This window comes from Cottoperca gobio, chromosome 21 (assembly GCF_900634415.1).
Source record: "Cottoperca gobio chromosome 21, fCotGob3.1, whole genome shotgun sequence".
NCBI classification, from domain to species: Eukaryota; Metazoa; Chordata; class Actinopteri; order Perciformes; family Bovichtidae; genus Cottoperca; species Cottoperca gobio.
In genome coordinates, this window is record NC_041375.1 from 57,193 (window position 1) to 81,102 (window position 23,910).

The 23,910-nt window shown below is 42.1% G+C and overlaps 1 protein-coding gene across 1 annotated transcript in view; it reads right to left on the bottom strand.

The window, feature by feature from the left end:
• Positions 1-3,458: 3,458 nt before the first annotated feature.
• mao (monoamine oxidase) overlaps positions 3,459-23,910 on the bottom strand; it is a 30,703-nt gene continuing 10,251 nt past the window's right edge. The window contains exons 2-15 of the mRNA XM_029459557.1: positions 23,351-23,445; positions 23,086-23,223; positions 15,784-15,888; positions 15,610-15,701; positions 15,202-15,343; positions 12,982-13,131; positions 11,866-12,025; positions 10,142-10,238; positions 9,268-9,321; positions 9,126-9,183; positions 8,929-9,026; positions 7,933-8,044; positions 6,104-6,166; positions 3,459-6,025 (exon numbers count right to left, since the gene is read on the bottom strand). Coding sequence (XP_029315417.1) covers positions 5,870-6,025; positions 6,104-6,166; positions 7,933-8,044; positions 8,929-9,026; positions 9,126-9,183; positions 9,268-9,321; positions 10,142-10,238; positions 11,866-12,025; positions 12,982-13,131; positions 15,202-15,343; positions 15,610-15,701; positions 15,784-15,888; positions 23,086-23,223; positions 23,351-23,445 — 1,520 coding nt within the window. The 3' untranslated portion in view covers positions 3,459-5,869. The remainder of the gene's footprint in view (positions 6,026-6,103; positions 6,167-7,932; positions 8,045-8,928; positions 9,027-9,125; positions 9,184-9,267; positions 9,322-10,141; positions 10,239-11,865; positions 12,026-12,981; positions 13,132-15,201; positions 15,344-15,609; positions 15,702-15,783; positions 15,889-23,085; positions 23,224-23,350; positions 23,446-23,910) is intronic.

Genomic DNA, 23,910 nt, shown 5'->3' on the forward strand with positions numbered 1-23,910 from the left:
ACCAGTGAAGTAATAATGAAATGAAGATTCTTAAGAGAACAATTGTTTTTGGAGTATTTATTCTCAGGTTCAACAATCACACAGACTGTAAGCCGTGTGTGTGAGGAAGAACAACTGTGTGTGTGTGTGTGTGTGTGTGTGTGTGTGTGTGTGTGTGTGTGTGTGTGTGTGTGTGTGTGTGTGTGTGTGTGTGTGTGTGTGTGGGTGGATGGCGGTTAGCAGTTGCCTAGGCCACAGCTCCGAGTCCCCTGGCCCCACAACACTGCCATCTGAATCCAATCCACAGTCTGAGGGATTGGGAGGCAAATTGACAGTGTCAGGTTTCATATCACAGCAGGGGGAAGGAGCAGAGGGAAGGAGCAGAGGGAAGGAGCAGGGGGAAGGAGCAGAGGGAAGGAGCAGAGGGAAGGAGCAAGGGGAAGGAGCAGAGGGAAGGAGCAGAGGGAAGGAGCAGGGGGAAGGAGCAGAGGGAAGGAGCAGGGGGAAGGAGCAGAGGGAAGGAGCAGGGGGAAGGAGCAGGGGGAAGGAGCAGAGGGAAGGAGCAGAGGGAAGGAGCAGAGGAAAGGAGCAGAGGGAAGGAGCAGAGAGGAAAGGAGCAGAGGGAAGGAGCAGAGGAAAGGAGCAGAGGGAAGGAGCAGAGGAAAGGAGCAGAGGGAAGGAACAGAGGAAAGGAGCAGAGGGAAGGAGCAGAGGGAAGGAGCAGAGGGAAGGAACAGAGGGAAGGAGCAGAGGGAAGGAGCAGAGGGAAGGAACAGAGGGAAGGAGCAGAGGGAAGGAGCAGAGGGAAGGAACAGAGGAAAGGAGCAGAGGGAAGGAGCAGAGAGAAGGAGCAGAGGGAATGAGCAGAGGGAAGGAGCAGAGGAAAGGAGCAGAGGGAAGGAGCAGAGGAAAGGAGCAGAGGGAAGGAACAGAGGGAAGGAGCAGAGGGAAGGAGCAGAGGGAAGGAGCAGAGAGAAGGAGCAGAGAGAAGGAGCAGGGGGAAGGAGCAGAGGGAAGGAGCAGAGGGAAGGAGCAGAGGGAAGGAGCAGAGGGAAGGAACAGAGGGAAGGAGCAGAGGGAAGGAGCAGAGGGAAGGAGCAGAGGGAAGGAGCAGAGGGAAGGAGCAGAGAGAAGGAGCAGAGGAAAGGAGCAGAGGGAAGGAGCAGAGGGAAGGAGCAGAGGAAAGGAGCAGAGGGAAGGAGCAGGGAGGTTAGTGTGCATGTGCAGCTGCATGCAGATGTATTGACACCTTCATGAGATAACAGCAGCCGCAGCACCGTGAGGCAGCTGCAGTTACACCACCTCTGTGCAGACTGGAGCAGCTGCTGCTGGTCGCAGTGACTGAGCCTGGTGTGTTAATCTGGGATTGTACAAGCCTCTGGCTACCACCGCTCAGACGGGAGTGATGATGAAAGCAGCATAAGTGCCATATGTCAACCAGCAAAACCAGCCCAGAGACAACATGACTAACGTTCAGGATTAATATGTAATCAGCAATCATAGCAACAGATGAGAGAATGAGGAGTGTGCTCGGAGGACAATATGTCTGATGCACGACGTGAAACACACTTTGTTTTTGTTCAGTGATTAATGGGACTCGCCATGTTTTCTTATTTCTGCTCTTCTCTGAGGTAAAAAAACATCTGGTTTGTCCCACACAAGGACACACGTTTGTGCATGAATATCATATAATCAAATCAGGAGTATGTTAAGTTAAGAGTCATTTTAATGATATGAACGGTGCAGTGATCCCAGTTAACACGATACAACCCTTGCAGGATGATATCACGTGTGTTCCGCTTCTGAATATCTTACATACTCCTCTGGAGAATCACACATGTACGTTTATGTAACCTCTCACATCATGTAATGTGCACGCAGACCCTTATATAGAGTTTAGAGGCGTTACTAATTATTACTTATGCTTATTATAAACAAGCGTCACTTATGAGTGGGATTCATCATTCAGCAGATTTAGATGGTAATAAAGTTTGGAGTTGACTTCTCTTATTGTTCTCTTACTATAATAAGAAATGAAGAGGTTTCTGCACGAGGCCCAACTGATGGTTGTCAGATGCCCTCTAGTGGCCGTGCGCACACACAGTGACTGCAGGTAGAAATCACTTCACACCACAAATCACACTCTTGTTGGCCAGAAGATAAAACACAAGCAGCAGGAACACACTCTCCTTCAACACTGACGTCCTTATATGGGCGTATGATTCATATTGATTTTACAATTCTTGAATGTATGTGAATGGCTCTGCGGTCTGGAGCTCTAAGGAGAGATTACATTAAATACAGAAGAGATGAAAGAGGAGAGAGCACACACACACACACACACACACACACACACACACACACACAGATTATCAGGGTAAATCAGGATGAAAAGTTATATGTTTGAAGTTTTACATTTCTGACACGTCGCAGTTTTTGCTCTTTATGGGCTTCAGTTCACACACACACACACACACACACACACACACACACACACACACACACACACACACACACACACACACACACACACACACACACACACACACACACACACGAGGGTCTCAGTGAGGCTGGAGGGATGTTCTGAAAATTACACTAAATGTGATTCTAATGCAAATCACTTCTCCATCTGTCTTAATAACCGTCAGCTGCAGCGTTTCCACTTCTGGCCATGTATCTGCTCCCAGCTGTTTGTCAGATTACTCTGCTTATCAGGACCAAGTGTGACACTCAGCAGGAACTCTTTTACATGTTCAGGGATGATGATGGTTCAGACATCTGAAGAGGTTGAATCATAACGACTTTAGTGATCCTGGGACTTTTTATGGGATTCATATTTGAGTAAAATGTCTCGACAACTATTGGATTGTCGCGACATCTGATGTCCCTCTAAGGATGGATCCGTCAGGGGATTGTTCTAATCAGTGAATGTTAGCACGCTAAGGTCTTAATAATTAACCAGGGACTTTACCTTTTATCAATATATTATTATTATTGTTGTATGTTTTCTTTACTATGAGTATAACAGACTCACAGCTTTGACACCACCTGTCATATATTTACACTTTTAATTGTATAAACGTGGAAATCACAATACTAACAATTACTACAATACTAGAATTATCTTTGTAATTAATTCATACTTTCACCTGGAGCATCAGAAGCTGGATGTTTCCATTATTATTGTTTTTAAGGTTCAGCTTTTATGATTGCTAGTTTTCATGCCCTCTCAATCCGAAGGGGTTGATGCATTGTTCCTGACTTACTGCTCATTATGTGAGTAAATACACTAAACATCAGCCATTTGTGATCTCATTTCTGGATTTATTTTCCTATGTAGATACATCAGATTTTCCATTTTTCCATAATAAGCTGAAGTATTCCATGTAAATCTTTGCACACACACTCTGATAACTGCCTTCAGTGCACACACGAGTCCACACCCCAGACACTCACTGAAATGATGCACAGGAACGTTTTAAGACGAGTAAAAGATTTATTTCACATTGTTTTCTTTTTAAATATCACCAGCTTTGTTTGAGGAATCAAAGACACCAAAGAACAGGTCACAGGGGGGACAACAGGGACGGGGGGACAGTCTCAGGTCTCCAGATGATGAGCACTTTGTGTCTGCGTACTTCAGCTTTCTGAAGTCAGAAACATTTTTTGAGAAAAAGTTTCAAATGTGAGCGACATCATCATCCAATCGTGAGTGAAAGCAGTGCATGTGCTGAATGAAAGGTCGAAGGTCAGCAGCTGGAGACACAAGGGGGCGTCACACACAACAAGGGGAGACACATAGTGAAGCACTGCAATCACAAAACACACACATACACACACACTTGGCTTCACTGGAGATAAGCAGTTTGATCAACCCAACAGTCTGAGCTCACGCTGTGTTTACACACCTGACTTTACCTGAGTCGACTTTATACTGAGGACACAACTCAGGTATTACAGGGAGGTGTCCAGATGAAAGGCTGTGGACACGCAGAGGGACGTGGGGATGTTCTGCCGATCCTTGTACAGAGCGCTGCAGGGTGACGTGTTCTTGTTAGCGTCCCGCTGCTTCCCTCGACACAAAGCCAACGGGGTTTTTCTATTGGATTATTGCGGAAAATAAATTCTGGCGCGAACAGAAATAAAAAGCTAAGCGTAGGCTATATGTTATCATATCTTTAAGACACGTAAAAGCTTCAAAATTTACAAATGTGTGAAGTGCATCTGATCCAAGTCCCATTCAAAACCCCAAACCCCCTTATTGAATTTGAGACAAAGGAACCGGACTCCCTCCTGCAGCGCTCTGGATTAAAGGTTAGGTTGGAGTAAAGACTCACACAGGCACTTTGAGAGAGAAATGACAAAAAACACTACGACTTCCATTAAGGCACAACAGATAACTACACACACAAACACACACACACACACACACACACACACACACACACACACACACACACACACACACACACACCAGTCTTTGGGACAAGAACAGCATGATTCTCTCGGTGGGCATACAAAGCTGCACACACTCTTTAGCTTCCTACTCGCCAACACTGAGTTGCTGTTGAAGTTCTTGCAGCGTCGCCAACATTTACTATTTCCTGCGAGTCGTCAGCTCAGTTTTGTTGTGAAACATAGATTTAATTTCTCCAAAAGTCTGCGTCGTCTTTCTGTGAATAATCCCTCATTTAATCATCTGTTTTCTGAAGTTCATTCCAACGCGAGGCAATTTTTTTTATGCTCAATCAAAACGTTACGCACAACACATAAACTACATCATTAGATTCTCTATAAGTAGATAATACAATTAATCATCTGGTGCAATGATGTCAGCAGAATCCAGGTGGTGGTTTTTGGTTAGCTATATTAATCTAAAATATGTCTGTGAATCAGAATGCAACAGTTTGTTATCTAGTCTGAAGAAAATACATTCGAATGCTTCCATTACATTTACCCAAAGAGAAGCACGACACCACCTCTAAACGCACGTTGTAATCGCAGGACACGGCTTCTTGTGCATCTTTTCTCACCGTCAACAAATCTCATGTCAACTAACAAAGAATTGTTGTCTCTCAACACTGTCACACCCAAAGAAGTCCAGTCTGAACACCACAGAAACATAAAGCGTGCATCTTCCCCGTGATTCAGATTCACTCCAAAGTGTAATTGGTCCTCGACCCGTGCGACTCCCTACCAGTAAAATTGAGACGGTGGTTTCCCCTTAATCCAAACTGACAAACCAGGTAACAAGTACGAGCTCGGTGCAGCGGCGTTTACAGCTGGACGGATCGACAGTGTGTGATATTGGACAACAATAGAACTCTATGGCACACAAGGAAGAAGATGCATCAGCTGCACAGACACAACTCAATATCACGAGCCTCGTCCTGAACCCTCCTCTGAGTCTGCAGCAGGTCGCAGCTCAACTTCAGTCTGTTCGCACGTGACTGATCTCTCAACAGCTGCTCACAACACATTAGCACCTAAAATCAGCCGAGGGCATTAGAGACAGAGACACACACACACACACACACACACACACACACAGAAAGCATGATGAGTTAATAATCTCACATGTAAGTAAGAATGTGAATGTCATTGGCAATGTATGGAATATTAATACATGTATACTGTATATTTATATTTCCGTTTTAAGAATTGATTCCGTTCTTTTTCCTTCATTGGTTTCACATCTGAATCTCAGATTTATTGTGGATTTAAACTTCTTCACTCAAACTAGCATCTCATGACGGTGCTTTAGTGTTTGTGTCTTTCTTACATCCTGTACCCGACATAGTTCACTACTTTGTAGTTTGGGGCCATAAAGTAGTGCACTAGAAGTACAGTGTCTATTGAGACGCAGTGAGGTGACGGTGTGGGCGCTTTAGCTCCGGGGAAGGAGGCCCTTCCTGTAGGCCACCAGGCCGGCCGCGGCGCCGACAGACAGGAAGGCGGAGACTCCCACAAATTTGAAGAGGCCGCAGACTGAAGGCAGATTTCTCTCCCAGAAGCTGGTGACAAAGGGGTGTGATGGGACTTCCTGTCGGAGGAGAGAAGTTTAAGTTACTCTTATTCAAGTTTAATTTAGTTTAAACACCTTCAGAAACAGTTCCCTCACCACAGACTCCGGCTCCGGCTGCCAGATCTGACTCTTGTCGATTTTCTTCATTGCACACATGACCTGCAACAGAAGAACGCACAATATGTCATGTTCTGCTGTAATGGTACATTTCATGATATGCTGGTTGTGCTCTTATATGCATATATTGTAGATGAGTTCAGGTACCTTCACTGCGTCAGGTACCTTTCACTGTACCTTTCACTGCGTCAGGTACCTTCCACTGCGTCAGGTACCTTCCACTGCGTCAGGAACCTTTCACTGCGTCAGGTACCTTCCACAGCGTCAGGTACCTTCCACAGCGTCAGGTACCTTTCACTGCGTCAGGTACCTTCACTGCGTCAGGTACCTTCCACAGCGTCAGGTACCTTTCACTGCGTCAGGTACCTTCCACTGCGTCAGGTACCTTTCACTGCGTCAGGTACCTTCCACAGCGTCAGGTACCTTTCACTGCGTCAGGTACCTTTCACTGCGTCAGGTACCTTTCACTGCGTCAGGTACCTTTCACTGCGTCAGGTACCTTCCACAGCGTCAGGTACCTTTCACTGCGTCAGGTACCTTTCACTGCGTCAGGTACCTTCCACAGCGTCAGGTACCTTTCACTGCGTCAGGTACCTTTCACTGCGTCAGGTACCTTTCACTGCGTCAGGTACCTTCCACTGCAGATTCTTAACTCCATCATAACTCTTTATGTGCACCCAACTACTCTGAGCAGTTTCTGATTTGCATGTTTTTGTGTGTGTCCCCCCCCTCTGTACTCAAGACAAGACAATTGTTCTCTTAAGAATCTTCATTTCATTATTACTTCACTGGTCATTTGTATAAAGATTTGATTCAGACTTCCCACGACACTGCCACTAGGGGTCTCTCAAACTAAACAACAGGAAAAGCTGGAGTTCTGGTGCATCATGGGAGTTTATCACTGCTGTCAGCTTCTCTCGTCAGTGTTCATAGTTCAGGAGGTTTTTACCGGGAGCAGAATTCTCCACAGAGGTCTCCTTATTTCCTTATTTCCTTATTTCTTCATCTTTATTGGCACAATGCTTAACAATAACTCTATAAAGACAACAACAGCAATGAGTCTGGGTGATTCTGTGGATAACATTGTATTGTTTTATTGCTGCACGTCATACTATTAATAACCAAAGTCCACAGCTGGTCAGATTTGACCACATTTTTAAAGATTTGGTTTGATGAGATTTTCCTTTTGATTTTTAGCTGCGGACACAGAAGGGACGTGCCCCTTAGTGGCACAACACGAGGGTTAAGTACTTTTGGATGTTATAGAGCTTGGGAACATAAAGATTTACCCGTACAGGATACTCCAACAAGCACAGAAGTATGTTGTTTTAAAACCATCATCAGGAGCAGAGGTGTTAGGAAACAGCAGCTGATAAATAGCATGTGTGTCAACTGATTGGGCGGTTGCATAGACGGCGTTCTTTTGTGTTATTAACTATTAAACAACACACTGAAGCGGTGTGTTGAACTGTGTTGAGGTTTAACCAAATTAGTCTTTGTTGCATTTAGTGTTGCATTTAGCGTGTCAATCTGAACTGAGGTTTGCATGAAGTGGAGGAAGAGTCAGATGATGTGTGTGCAGCTCTCCACCTCTCTGAAGTCCTACACACAGAGCAGCTCTCTGATTGGCTGAGAGCTGCTCTCAACTGTTAATCAGGAGCCAACAGCTGATGTGAAGAACGCCAGCTGTGCATTACTTCACAGCGTTACCTGTTGATGACGCTTTAAACATGCTGCAAATTCTGCATATGCTTTTTCAACTCTTATATGTTCTGAATATCTGGGGATGTTTGGGGGTGACCTCTGACCTCTCTGCCAGCTCTCTCTCCAGCCTGCACCGCCCCCTCCATGTAGCCGCTCCACTCTGTGGCCGTCTCTGTGCCTGCAAAGTACAAGCGGCCGACCGGCTCCCTCAGCACCCTGCAGACAGGAGAAGACAGAAGACACGGAGGTTACAGAGCATCAGCTGATTTATACGCTTTAAAAGTGGCCTTTAACTTAATATACTGACGTTACTCTGCTCGGACCACATCTACTGCACGCAACCAGACGCAAATACATTTCATTACTGCATGACACTGATTTGTGTAAATTGATCTTTCATTTAAAGTTTCCGTTTCTCCCACCTGAACAGCTGTGACGCTGGATCAGCTGATTTAAGAAGCTTTAACCTCGGACTCACTTTCATTGCTACGGGTTTAGTTTTTTTATGGTCTAAATCACTGACTGACTCCACAACAGTCCACTGTCAAGGACATAAAAAATACTTTTTAAGATGAATGAAAATGCAATTTTTGACACATGAAAATGAACAAAGTTGAGGATACAAGTTTTTGTTGGACAGCAAAGTAATTTAGCGTCAAATTATTGGGGTTTTCTACCCAAACAAGAACAGAAATTAAAAAAAGGAGCAAGAATTTGGACTAATTAAAGATAGTGAGCATCTGACACAATCTGTCAATTTAAGTTTACGTTTGTTTTTGACGCATCACAAATATACAAAAACAGTAACATACTTTAACTTACATCCTCATGCACGTAACTCACTTAACTTACGTATGTAACCTAACAGACAAACTTAGTTTAACCCAATCCACGATCTTTTACTAAACCTAATATAGTAGTCTTGTTTCAATTCACAACGTAAACCGTAGTCCAGAAGGAAACTGTTTAGTTGTATGGGAACGTTATATTTTAGAAACAGGGTTGCAGGAGACAATATTTACCTTTGAGTAACTTCAGCGTGTGTGTGTGTGTGTGTGTGTGTGTGTGTGTGTGTGTGTGTGTGTGTGTGTGTGACTCACTTGCCATACTGCGTCAGGATTCCTGGGGGGAAATAGGCTGTGTAGCAGCCCCCAGAGTACTCCTCTTCACACCAGTTCTTCTCCTCATAGTGCACCGGCTGACGGACACAAGTGGACACATGAACGGTTTAACTAGTGACGCAGTTCCACTGTAGCAGTGTGTGACTTTGTGTGTTAGTCTGTATTCCTGTACTCACATGCAGAGCCTCTTCGCAGCCCAGCACTCTGGAGTAGATCTCACAGATCTTCTTCAGCCTGAAACGCAACAAAACAGTTTGGATGAAACCACTTCTTGCAGCCTGTGAGAGTTTTAACCTGCCGTCTCCACCGTGCACTTACCGCTCCTCTTTGGTCAGCCCTGATAGCTTTCTGCACTTGCGGGCAAGGATGAATCTGGAAGAGAGGGGGAAAATACATTTTATCCATGAGAAGAAATGCCAACAAGCAGTTCCAGGTACACTTGTGCACACTACAGGGCCAGATGGGGACACACTGTTTTTGTTCTAGTGAAGTGTAATCTTAATTCTACATCATATAATGATATTTTGGAAACAATTTGGGGAGGCCTGTTCCTGTTTCAAATTCAATTCTGCTGTGTATAGAAGCCATAAAGAAATGGTTTTCCCAGTTTGGTGGGGAGGCATCATATTAAACGATATTTCTTGTCATATTCTATATTTTTCTTATTGTCTTTAAAACCCATGAAAAGACCAAAACATGAATGAATGTATCAAAGCCTGATATATCTTCTTACCCTGTGCCAGAGAGCTCCATTGCGTTTAGTCGAAAACAATGACTAAATATGTTTGTCAACTTCTTTTTCCATTAAACACTTACTGTGACACACAGATACTGATACATGATAGGGAAATGAGAAAGTATTAAGAGAAGGACTAACACAGTTCTTAACTATTGAGTTACACTGAACTTTATTCTGAGAATAAAGTACAGTGTAATCATCCATTGTCCTTATGCTTGCCTGGTTATTCAAACATTATTGTGTATTTTATTGTTGTGTTTAATGTGTTCATTGTAACTTTGCAACGCTGGTTTTAAGAACAAACTTTATTATTATTATTTTTTGTTGACAACAAGAAAACTATATAATGACTATCAGACTTTTAAGCCCATGGTTTTAGAACGAGTGTAATGTTCAGGTGTCCACATACTTTTGGCCATATATTAATAGTATTATCTTATTTAATATAGTCACCCCATAATGGCAGGTACACTCCCATCAGGCTTTGTGTCATCCAGTGTCAGACCAATGGGAGCGCCTTCCTCCTCAATCACCATACTGCCACAGTAACCTGGTGACACACGAGTGTAAAACAAAGTTTGTGAAACAAAGAGTGTGAAACAAAGTGTAAAATAAAGAGTGTGAAAGAAAGTGTAAAACAAAGAGTGTGAAACAAAGAGTAAAACAAAGAGTGTGAAACAAAGAGTGTGAAACAAAGAGTGTAAACAAAGTGTGTAAAACAAAGAGGGTGAAACAAAGAGTGTAAACAAAGAGTGTGAAACAAAGAGTGTGACACAAAGAGTGTGAAACAAAGTGTGTAAACAAAGTGTGTAAAACAAAGAGTGTGAAACAAAGAGTGTAAAACATAGAGTGTGAAACAAAGTGTGTAAACAAAGAGTGTAAAATAAAGAGTGTAAAATAAAGAGTGTGAAACAAAGAGTAAAATAAAGAGTGTGAAACAAAGAGTGTGAAACAAAGAGTGTGAAACAAAGAGTGTAAAACAAAGTGTGTGAAACAAAGTGTAAAATAAAGAGTGTGAAAGAAAGTGTAAAACAAAGAGTGTGAAACAAAGAGTGTGAAACAAAGTGTGTGAAAGAAAGTGTAAAACAAAGAGTGTGAAACAAAGAGTAAAACAAAGAGTGTGAAGTAAAGAGTGTAAATAAAGAGTGTAAACAAAGTGTGTAAAACAAAGAGTGTGAAACAAAGAGTGTGAAACAAAGAGTGTGAAACAAAGAGTGTAAAACAAAGAGTAAAATAAAGAGTGTAAAATAAAGAGTGTAAACAAAGTGTGTAAAACAAAGAGTGTGAAACAAAGAGTGTGAAACAAAGAGTGTGAAACAAAGAGTGTAAAACAAAGAGTAAAATAAAGAGTGTAAAATAAAGAGTGTGAAATAAAGAGTGTAAAACAAAGAGTAAAATAAAGAGTGTAAAATAAAGAGTGTGAAACAAAGAGTAAAATAAAGAGTGTGAAATAAAGAGTGTAAAATAAAGAGTGTAAAACAAAGAGTAAAATAAAGAGTGTGAAATAAAGAGTGTAAAATAAAGAGTGTAAAATAAAGAGTGTAAAACAAAGAGTAAAATAAAGAGTGTAAAATAAAGAGTGTAAAATAAAGAGTGTGAAACAAAGAGTGTAAAACAAAGAGTGTGAAACAAAGAGTGTGAAACAAAGAGTGTAAAACAAAGAGTAAAATAAAGAGTGTAAAATAAAGAGTGTGAAATAAAGAGTGTAAAACAAAGAGTAAATAAAGAGTGTAAAATAAAGAGTGTGAAACAAAGAGTAAAATAAAGAGTGTGAAATAAAGAGTGTAAAATAAAGAGTGTAAAATAAAGAGTGTAAAACAAAGAGTAAAATAAAGAGTGTGAAATAAAGAGTGTAAAATAAAGAGTGTAAAATAAAGAGTGTAAAACAAAGAGTAAAATAAAGAGTGTAAATAAAGAGTGTAAAATAAAGAGTGTGAAATAAAGAGTGTAAAATAAAGAGTGTAAAACAAAGAGTAAAATAAAGAGTGTAAAATAAAGAGTGTAAAACAAAGAGTGTGAAACAAAGAGTAAAATAAAGAGTGTAAAATAAAGAGTGTGAAACAAAGAGTAAAATAAAGAGTGTAAAATAAAGAGTGTGAAACAAAGAGTGTGACACAAAGTGTAAAAGATGAAATACTGCAGCATTCCCTCTCTCCGTCTCTCCCCTTCCTGCATACCCTTTTTCCTCCAGAAGTTCTCTTTGTAGTAGACCATGCACTTGATGACGGAGCCCATGGGGACGCGCTGGATCAGCTGGTTCCTCAGCGGCGGCAGCTCGGGGTTGAAGTGCATCTTCAGATTCAGACCGGGAGGGGTGGCCACGATCACGTACTTGGCCTGAGACAAAGAACGCAACATTAAAAAAAGAGGGGACGCAAACACAAATATGACAGTGTGAGCTGCGTCACATGGCTGCAGGCTGCCAGTAGATGGCAGCACCGAACATTACTACCAGTGACTGTGTTGGTGGAGGAGGTATATTGTTACATTTCTTCTCGTGGGGCAGGGGTCATAACTACATATGTCCAAGGGTTCTTCTAAACAGACACTTTGTAGGAAAAGGAAAGCAACATTATTTCTCTGTATTGTATTATGGCGATATAGTTTATATGCTCCGATCTCTAACCTTAAACATTCCTCAGCTCTTACATGTATTACTGACAACCCAAATGGCAGCCATCTTTGTGTCTTCTATCAGTCAGTACACTTTTATCTATTCATCTATACTGGACTGCTTCAAAAACTAATTATTGAAAAATAGCCTTCAGATATTTTGGAATGATTTACACAGTAGAACATTCACACACATCTATAGATAGGGATATCAAAAATAATTGGTTTTATTGATTTTAGGTGTGACTCTTTTACATAAATATACTTTTTTTTTTATTTCCTTTTTATACATACGCCAAAGATATTCCAGAAAGCATTTATTTATGATTTGTCAAACTCTATTTGTATGTATATTTTAATCTTAAGCTATTTTATTGCTATATTTCCAAAAGGTTATTATTTATTAGTATTTTATTTTCTCTGTAGTCAGGTCTCACTCGTTTTTTTGTAATTACTATTTTATAATTTTTTTTATAACATTGTCACATTTTGGTCAATGATTCAAATCACTCCTATTTACATAATAATAATTATTATTTTTTATATCAATAATGATATTAATAACACCAACAAAAACCCTCATTAAATTCCTAATTAACACATAAAAACTACAATATTTCACTCTGAGATGTAGTGGAGAAGAAGTATACAGTTGTTGGTAAAGTATGAGCAGCTCTTACTCTGTAGGTCTGTTTGTCCAACGTCTCCACCACCACCGAGTCTCCGGTCTGATCGATCCTGTAGACCGGAGACTGCAGCTTCACTCGCTCTCCCAGCTCATCGGCCATGCACTCACTGATCTGACTGGAGCCGCCGACGAACTTCCTCTCCTGCAGAGTTGGACGGAGAGAGCAGGCGGTCAGTCACAATGCAGAAACACTGGAAGGGATTTTTATATGCTTCCAAGACAGACTCATATTTTATTTGGTAAAATTGCTTGGATGCTGCTCAGAGAACGACTCTGCCAGGCTAATAAAAATGACATTTAGGAGACAAGTTGATAAGACATTTTGATTTATCCAGGGGTTACACGCTGGTTCTTCTCAATCTACCCCGATTCCTTCACTACAAATTTCAACATCTTAAACCAACAGTGGAAAATGTGTTTCCAAGGCTGAATGTCGGAGAGGACTGAGGGGGGGGGAGAGATTAAGTGCTGCCAAAGCTTTGATAAACAAAATTAAATAGACAGCAACCTTTTCCATATGGTTAGTGTCAACATCTCTCTCTTCTCCTTGATTAGAAACACATTGTGTCCATTCCACTGTGGTATTTGGACAAATCTGCGTGGCAGTCGCCAGAAAATTCAGAGGTAAACCTAAAATGGGTTGTGGCTGTGAAACAAGGTGCGTCTGTGTTTGTCTCGCGTGATTAAAGATGAGTTTATTACCGAAACGTGCATCCATATGCAACACTTTACGCCTTACACAACCCCCTCCTCTAAAGAGAATATCAGCTCATATGACTGTTTGTATACTGTACCCTCATCCATGCACCCATAAACAAGTGTGCACGTTTAACCTCCTGAACTCCCTGAGGCGTCCTCTGCCAACATAACTGTCTTCAAGAGGCTGGAGCAGGATTAGTTTTAGATTTCACGTGTGAAGATGTGAGTCCTCACAGCAGCCATCTCATTGTAGTGAGATCATTGTATAAACTTGATCTCAACGTTTAAAATGAGCTGCTGTGAGCTCCACACAGTCTCATGAAACTTCCTATGTAACGATACAATAAGTTCTGCAGCACACGTGCTGGCCATCCAAACTCCGAAACATGCAATTCTTGCAGAAATCTCCAAATGTCAAAGGTTTTTGATACCAAATCACAGAATGGATTTTATCATGGTGTCCTCCTCCAGGCCTGTTCTGGAGAGACTGGTCAAGAGAGGGGCCAAGAATTGTTCAATTTGGCACCAAGCAAACATTTCTGCAACAACACGTGGATGATCATATACTTTGATTATAATGTTCTAAGCCTTATACACAGGCGCCTAACCGAAACACAATGTTTATTACAGATTTATGACAAGAAAAAACTGGACACACGTTGCTGAGCTGCATCTGAAATTAATCTGTCGACCTGCTTTCTCTAAAGATCCCCTATCCCCCCTAAAAAAAGACACAAATTGGTCTATTATAGTAGGGAAGGGGGTGGAAGAGGTTAAATACTGAAGTCTGGCAAACGGGAAATGACCACAGAGCGGGCTGCAGCGTCCTCTGTTTACCTAAACACAACCCTCTTCCTCAGTGACCATGGCAACAGAGGCACTCAGCTTTAGAAAGTACGATGGCAGAATGTGCTCCAAGAAAACAGCTTTTGTCAGGCTCATAATTATGCTGATGAGCAGCACACTGAGGTAAACTGTGATAAAGTCTCAGCTCTGCATGAGTGAATGCATCTCTGCAGCTACAGAGAGCTGAAGTCCTTGTCTGCACTGAACTCTGTTCCCTTTCTGCAGAGACATTTCCTGCAAAGCTGAAAGGTAATTGGGCATCAACTGAGATTGATTATTCCGTTATTGAGTTTTCTTTAAAAGATGCACTTCACAATCTTCGATGTAGATCACAAGTTCAAATGTGTGGCTGGAAGGTACAAATATAGATCCTGCACACACCAGGCTGTTTATACTTACACCTACCAAAAGTAATGCAATATAATTCATATGTAACCCACGTAATCGTGAGCCAGGACGTGCAGCCTCTGAGGAGGTCAGGTGACGCAGTATAAAGAGCGACACAGTCGGGGGGGAATGGATGGGTCAGACAAACACAGGAGACCACGGTCCATGTCCCGTGTGGAACTACAAGTCAGCATTGATATTTTTATGAGAGCGCCAAAGAGAAACTCTTAAGATACGAAGCGTTTGCTTGAGGACACGTGGCCTTCACACACAGACCTACCTGTCCTCCGTTGGTGGTGGAGAAGATCCTCATGGTTCCTCCGCACTGCTTCACATACCAGAGGAACCACAGAGCCGACACCTCGTGGGGTTCAGAGGTCACGTTCACGTTGACAAACAGCTTGGCGAAGCGACGGACAGTACTTCAAATAAAGGCAAACAGTTATAACTCAATAACAGTTTGTTTAAATGTTCTAGAGAAAATACTTCTTTGTCTTTGTGCACAATTATATCTAATATCCTACATAAACTCTTCTTTCTTTAACCAGTGTGTAGTTTGAAAGTTAAACATAAGATTTGTATAATTAACGCTGAGGTACCGGAGGTTATGTAAGAATCTGACGAGGTTCAGAGACATAAATAAAGTCTTTGCACGATTGGTAATATAATTCCTCCTTTTCTCTGCTACCTGGTCCAGCAGATTTTCTCAAAGAGCTGCAGCATGGTCATCTTGTCCCACTCCTCGGCATGGGGAGCTCTCCAGGGAGCCTCTCTGGGAATCTGAAACAGGAGGAGCAGAACATGAGACGAGACACAGAGCGGAGAGTCAAAGCAGAGGCAGCGAGAGGGAGTGTTGCTTTACCTCCTTCCCCATCTCGTCCATCGTCCTCCACAGGTTGTTGAAGTCCAACAAGACGATGGGGTTCCACATGGTCGGGAAGGAGCCTCTGAACGGGTAAGACTTTCCCTGTTGGATAAAATTCATCAACATATTAAAAACTAAATTCTTATAATCACCAGTTGCGTAAATACAGAAACGTTTGCAAGCTCCAATTTCACACGGGAAGAAGTTGAACTCCAGCAAAGCTGTAGAACCGCAGAAATATAGTTAAAATATAGAACAAGTATTTCAAACTACTTATCTAATATCTAATTGACAACGTACATGTGTTACACAATTATAAAAAGTATAATATAAAGTCACATGCCAGGAAAAAAGTGGGCAAAAACTTCCTCACTAAAATAATATTTAACTTATATTTAAAGAAAAATCAATTAACTTGCAATGATAAATAAAAAATATACAGTTCCTTTTATGGCCCAACATCTTTGTCATTTAATATTTAACTACTTTAATCACTATGAAAATATAAATGTAGTTGTAGTACTGCAACATGTAGTTAAACTACTACTTTAATAACGTGTAGTTTGCTGAGTAAAAAGTTAATTTTCTCACATTGAATGCACATGCCGTCACCTGAGGGTTAACAAGTTCTATCTGCACTTTGACGAGTTTTGAGATAGACATGTAGGCCTATATGTTGTTGGGTAGCTTCATTTATAAAAAAACCATAATATTTTATAAACTCTTCATATGTTTTGTGTGCAAAAATCTTTATTTGTAAAGAAACTAAAGCAGTCAAATAAGTGAAGAGGAGAAAAACAGGGAGTGTCGTGGAGTAGAAGTATAAAGTGACAATGTAGAAAGTTTGTACAAATGTGTACAGCACTTGAAATATACTTAGTTACATCCACTACTGGTAAACTGTAGTTTAAAGGGGAAGTGTTGGTGTCTGAGCACTCGACCTCTGACCTCCAATGTGCTTTGTCACGATGACTGTGATCAGAGCTGCGGAGGAAGCAGCAGCTCCGGTTATGCAACATTTTACAGCTGATTCAGAGATTCAGTCCTCATGTCTGATAAGAGTGAACTCCGCCCACGTGTTCGTCTGTCAAGCTTCTGCAAGACTATCTTCTACTACTATTATCCACTTCTCAAACACACCATGGATTTACAAAAGCCATTTGATATAGTTATATTTTATGTATTATTTAGACAGATAAAGACAGTCAGATATTATATAACAGCCGACACACGAACATACCGATCGTAACAACTGTCTCACATCGTAACGACTGTCTCACATCGTATCGACTGTCTCACATCGCAACGACTGTCTCACATCGTATCGACTGTCTCACATCGTAACGACTGTCTCACATCGTAACGACTGTCTCACATCGTATCGACTGTCTCACATCGTATCGACTGTCTCACATCGTAACGACTGTCTCACATCGTAACGACTGTCTCACATCGTATCGACTGTCTCACATCGCAACGACTGTCTCACATCGCATCGACTGTCTCACATCGTATCGACTGTCTCACATCGCAACGACTGTCTCACATTGTATCGACTGTCTCACATCGCAACGACTGTCTCACATCGCAACGACTGTCTCACATCGTATCGACTGTCTCACATCGCAACGACTGTCTCACATCGCAACGACTGTCTCACATCGCATCGACTGTCTCACATCGCAACGACTGTCTCACATCGTATCGACTGTCTCACATCGCAACGACTGTCTCACATCGCAACGACTGTCTCACATCGCATCGACTGTCTCACATCGCAACGACTGTCTCACATCGTAACGACTGTCTCACATCGCAACGACTGTCTCACATCGTAACGACTGTCTCACATCGCAACGACTGTCTCACATCGCAACGACTGTCTCACATCGTATCGACTGTCTCACATCGCAACGACTGTCTCACATCGTATCGACTGTCTCACATCGCAACGACTGTCTCACATCGCAACGACTGTCTCACATCGAATCGACTGTCTCACATCGCAACGACTGTCTCACATCGCATCGACTGTCTCACATCGCAACGACTGTCTCACATCGCATCGACTGTCTCACATCGCATCGACTGTCTCACATCGCAACGACTGTCTCACATCGCAACGACTGTCTCACATCGTATCGACTGTCTCACATCGTAACGACTGTCTCACATCGTAACGACTGTCTCACATCGTAACGACTGACAATCATTTTAATGTTTTTAAACGAAAATATAATTCCCTCCAATATCATGGCTCATATTCCAATTGCAATATCAGTGATAATTGTTTGTTTTTCAAATCATTTCACACTATTAATGTGCTTTATATTGTGATTAAATATGAACATTTAACTTTAGTTTCTTCACCTTTAAAAAAAGACAAACTAACGACAATTAAATAGAATCGAGTGCACAAAGTTCACCTGCTTCAAACGGCTCCAGCGAGGCGACTGATAAAGGCAATCTTTTTATTATTTAGACGACAGGACACATAAAAGCAGATAAAGTTCTTAAGTATGTCACAACCACACAATGCTTCTTTTATCAGGGAGTATCACAAACAGCGAAGTCATTTGCTCGTGAACGTGCAAAAATGCTCTCGGCTGCAGGAGCCGAGGGACAATCCCACGCTCTTTGTCAATCTCTGATAACCGGGGCCAGTAGTTAATCAAAGTATGTCTCTGATAGATAGCTCATTAATAAATCCACAGCTGAGAGCTGCAGTTTGCTGATAAGGGAAACCAGCGCTGGCCTTCTGGATTACAATCTGCCACTCGAAAAGCTGATTAGCTTCGCTTGAAAGCTAGCCCTAATTACACAAAGGCTTGGCACACATGCTGGTTTACTACTCGCTACTATCCTGTGAAGTAATGCAGACGCCCTCATATACTGTAGATCAATGCACATTTAATCCAACAGGTTTTCCTCTGTTGGTACTTGTGCAGTGATCAGGAAACTTTTACACGCTGTGTCTGTTGTTCTGAATCGCTTCTTGGCTAATCCAAAGCTACTTACAATCAAACAACACACATGTTGAAAATGTCATGTGGTGACGAACATGAACATGCCATGTGGAGTTCTGTCATGCTGACGAGGGAGAAGATGCAGGAATCAAAGGTGGTAATAAAAGGTGGCACTTGATTGGATGAAGTATTGTGCAGCGCTGAAAGGTTTGCATTATTTAGATGTTTTTTAATGTCACATTGTTTATGCATATTTTGTATAGGAAGATATTGGATTCAATCGCACATCAGTGCAAAGCACGAACAATAAGTTGATCGTGGTGAATTTCCATAATGAGGATAATTGTGGATATCTGGAAATACAGGAATTATAATGGAAGAACTTCTTATTTATAATTGAATAATGCAGGGGGACCTTATAGTTATGATTACCTTATTTAATATTGTTTGATTGTTTGATTTTCACAAAGAAATCTATTAAATTCATTAGAGAAACAATGATAAAAAATATATTCAAAAATATTTTTATGGCCAACAAACATTTTTGTAATTTTAATATTTAACTACACAAGAAATGGCACAAAAAAGAAGTAATTTAAACACATTAATCACTAAGAAAATATAAAGGTAGTGATCCAATACACATCAAAAAGTAAAGATATCGTCTGTGTTTTAGTGCAATATTAAGCATATTTTGATGATTGCGGGTTAATATCGCAATTATTAATAATCGAGACGTTTTCTGACATTCAGTGACATGCTGAATGCACGGTTAAAGGTTCTGCCATCATGTTGTTGTCTCTGCACACATGTTCCTTTAGTCAGCTGACGAGCATCGTGTCACTTTATCATGTCTACGCCTCCCTGACAGTTGTTAAGATCACCAGTACAACATACATAACTAGCATGTCCTATAATGCACATGCTAGTTAGCTTAGCGACGAAATGTAGAACATGTGCAGCCTCATTCTTTAAGTATCGTCATGGGGATTCAAATTGTTTTGCTGCATCAGCTGTGGAATCAGTGACACCAGAAACAGAGCTCCTCTCACACACACACACACACACACACACACACACACACACACACACACTGAGGTGAGCAGCTTTTGATGAAGCATGCTGCCATGGAAACCAGCCAGGAAGCTACAAGTGGCACGTGTGAGTCTGAGTCTTTGAGTGGATCTGAGAGATAGTAGCCAAGGGCACACACACACACACACACACACACACACACACACACACACACACACACACACACACACACACACACACACACACACACACACGTACGGATCCAGAGCTCACATGACGGCTTCACATCACTGGAGCCGTCCGGAGATTCTCTGTCAGTGTCAAACATCACGCTGGTGACATTTCACAGCACGGCTGAAGTAGGTCAAGTCAACGGTACATCAGTGCTACACTGGATTAGTCCTCATAGCAACACAATGAAACTGTTTGAATGTTTAAATGGACCCAAGAAACATTAAAGGGATAGTTCAGATGTTTTGTAGGTGTGGTTGTGTGAGGTACTTCTCCACAGTCAGTGTGTCACCTACAGTAGATGGAGGTCAGCAGGTGTATGCTGAATGAATTATGAATATTTTCACCGCTTCACCTTTTGCCATCAGACAACCCTTTCAGACGGGGAAAGCCCAGCGTTGGTCCCACAACAACACACACTAAGTGAGTGATGGAGGCAGCGGTACACCAGCGTCTGCTGTGTTCTGAGAGCTTAAAGGGACTGTTTTTACAATGGAGTCTGGTGGCTGCGAAGAGAGCAAAGATAACGTCTTCAGTTCCCGTCAGAAAGGTAGAGCTGTGGACATATTATAAATATAACGTACACTTACACTGATATTGATTTGTTTAAGTGGCTAAAATACGTTTTGCTTTGGTTAGCTTAGCTTCCTGCTGCTACTTCCTGTCTGTTCTCCAAACCGGGGAAGTGTCCAAACTGTCCCTTTAAGCAAACCATAATCCAATATTCTGTGTAACTATGAAATGTGTGTCTGATTGTGTGATTTGGATGAAGTGAGAAGACATTTTACAGTCAACCTTTTATTGTATCTCGACTTTTAAGTTTATACTTCTTTGATGAATCAGCCACAATGTGTTTGTCACTAAAATGTGTCTCTACTAAACATTTTTAGAGCTTTTTCGTCAGCAGATCTGTTTTATTATTTTTGCTGGAGGGACATGGCGACTGAGTTTGAGCGAAAGACAGCTGATCTGCAGGACCAAGAACTCATTTCACATCAGTCATTAAACAATCATGACTTTGAGCGTAGGCAGATTTCAGGACACACAATGAAAAACTCCTACAGACCCTGGAAACCCTTCTAGTATGGCGGTGAATATTTGCTGTCTACCTGTGATAACCGCTGTGTAGACTGCTCTTAACAAGCCTTATATGCCTCTATAATTTTATTTAAAGTTTAAATTCTGCAACTAATACAATAACTCTGCAATAAATCACTTTTGAAGCGCGTGTTGTTGATTCCTGGTGATTTATGAGGCAGTATTCTGTGTAATTGTGCTGGATTTCATTATATTGAGAGGTGTTTCGTAATAACCTGCTCCCCCCCCCCCCTCATGTATTAGAGATAGCTTTCTATATAATGCAGTGAAAGTGTGTGCGTGTCAGTGTGTGCCCACACCCTGAGGCAAGTAGCTCAAAGTCCATCTCTGAAGTTATGATTCAATGAGTTGAACACAGTCCATGTGGAGATAAGCTCTGTCTGTATCACACACACACACATAAAGCTGCCAGCCTCCCCAGGCAGGGCGGTGATTTACAGTAAGGGTAGTTTGACCAGGAGACATGGCAGCAACAGCAAATCAAATCAGGTGGAGCAACACAACTGTGTTAGGGACAGCGGTACGCCCGCACTAATGAGATATGGAGCAAAGACGATCAGGAACAAAGATGGCCTCTTTCTTCCTTCCTTCTTTGTTTGCTTTTGATATCCATTCAACCACTCAGAGAACAGAGAAAGTGCATTACAGAAACCCCCAGGCAAAGATTACCAGTCACTGATGCTGCAGAGGAGAAGGGTGGATGCAAGAAGTCACAGGAAACACAGTGTGTGGGTGTCTTCTGCACAATGCCTCGATCCTCTCTGAGGAACAACACTGCTGTAGCATTGATCAGAGGTTACGAGCCGCTGTGTGTTTGAATCTCACAGCAGCTCGTCTGCCACGTCTAATTACTACCAATCAGTTTGAGTTACAGCTTTGAGCATATGAGAAACATTTCCTATTTACAGTCTAAGGGAACGTCTGCGTTTGTTTGAGCATTAGCACGTGAATTAGGCCCTTCTCGACACTTATAATTAGAGGTGTACCTAATAAACTGGTAACTTGTTGAGTGTTTAGGAAACACCAAAATGTGTCTGCATAAGGATCCTCTCCCATGTAGCAGTTAGTTAGCTTAGCTTAGCATAAAGACTGGAAACAGGAGAAACAAGCAGCTAGTGCTCACTAGTTAACATTTTTAATCTGATTAGTTTAATCTGTACACAATGACACATTGTGGTGTTGAAGGTAATAAGTCTTCTTGTCACAGTCTTGCACTTTGGTTTCCTGTTTTATTTTGAAGTTTCACTCCCCCTTGTGTCGTGTCTTGTTTTACTTCCTGTCCTTGTGTCTTTCTCCCCAGCTGTGTTTCGTTCCCCTCATTAGTTTCTGTGTATATATCCCTGTCTGTCTCAGTGTTCTTGGTGGGATCGTTGTTCATGTTACGTGTCTGTTATCTGCCTGCTTGTGTCCTGCTCAACCTGTTCGTGTCCTGCTCGTGCCTACACCGTGCCTACACTGTACTTAGACCGTGTCTACATCGTGTCTACACCGTGCCTACACCGTGTCTACACCGTGCCTACACTGTGCCTAAACCGTGCCTACACACCGTGCCTACACTGTGCCTAAACCGTGCCTACACACCGTGCCTACACACCGTGCCTACCCCGTGTCTACACCGTGTCTACACACCGTGCCTACACACCGTGTCTACACCGTGTCTACACACCGTGCCTACCTGGTTTGTCTGTTTACTATTATTGTGTTACTATTAAGTGTTTCAGCTTTGTTTTATTAAAGCTCGCTCCGTTACCGTGACACTTCTCTTATTATTATTATCTAATCAGGCTTTTATTTGTCTAATTGTTATTATACAGCCTGAGTTTTATGAGTCGTGTCAGAGTCATGTGGGCGTATCTGCTGATGCAGCACATTATGTGCTCATAACACAAGAGTTCACTGAAGGGTCTCGTTGTAGGTCATCTACGTGTCTGCCACCCTAACATCCACACACAGGTGCCGGGACACTCACGTTGACATAATGCACCAGGCTCTCCTGCTCGTTCACTTTGTAGGTCTGGATGCCATACTCTTTGGCCAATCGGAGGATGCGGTTCTGAGTTGGACCGATGTAAGCTCCACCCAGGTCCACCCACTTAGTCTCCTTATTCTGAAAAAGAAAAGAGAAACATCGTAACTCTGTGTCTTGTTCTGGAATCTGTGAGAATCTACATAACAAATAGAAATGATATTGCACAAAAGGTTTTGTAGTATGTGCAGCTGTGTTCAGTTCTCACCCGCACAGTGAAGGTGCGTCCACCGACCCGATCCCTGGCCTCCAGCACCACAGGGCTCAATCCTCCGGCTTTCAGCAGCTTCGCTGCACTCAAACCTGCAGACAGAGACAGAGAGCTGAGTGAACACATACAGCACTACACATGGGAGAGAGTACACTTATTGTACTTATGTGACGTTAACTGTGTGCTGTTCTCACAGTAACACACAGGAGTGGAGAAGCTTTGTCCAACTTTATGAGCTTTCTTTAAAGAAACATTTCATGTCTTTGTTGTTTCACACAGAAAAGATGGATGACGCAGATTATTTGGAAAATGTAGACGAGATGGTTTAGATCTTTATCTTGTTCATTTACAGTTACGTCTGTTTGTATGTTATTTGCCTTTTGCATGACTTGGCTGGATATTGAGAGAGCGATGGGGAAGATGGGAGAGCCGGGGGGAGGGGGACATCTTTGCAGAGAGAGAGGGGGGGGGGGGGGGAGAACACTTCCACAACAAATCACAAACCTGCTGATCATGTGAGCAAAAAGAGAAGGCAGAGCAACGACACATTTACTGAC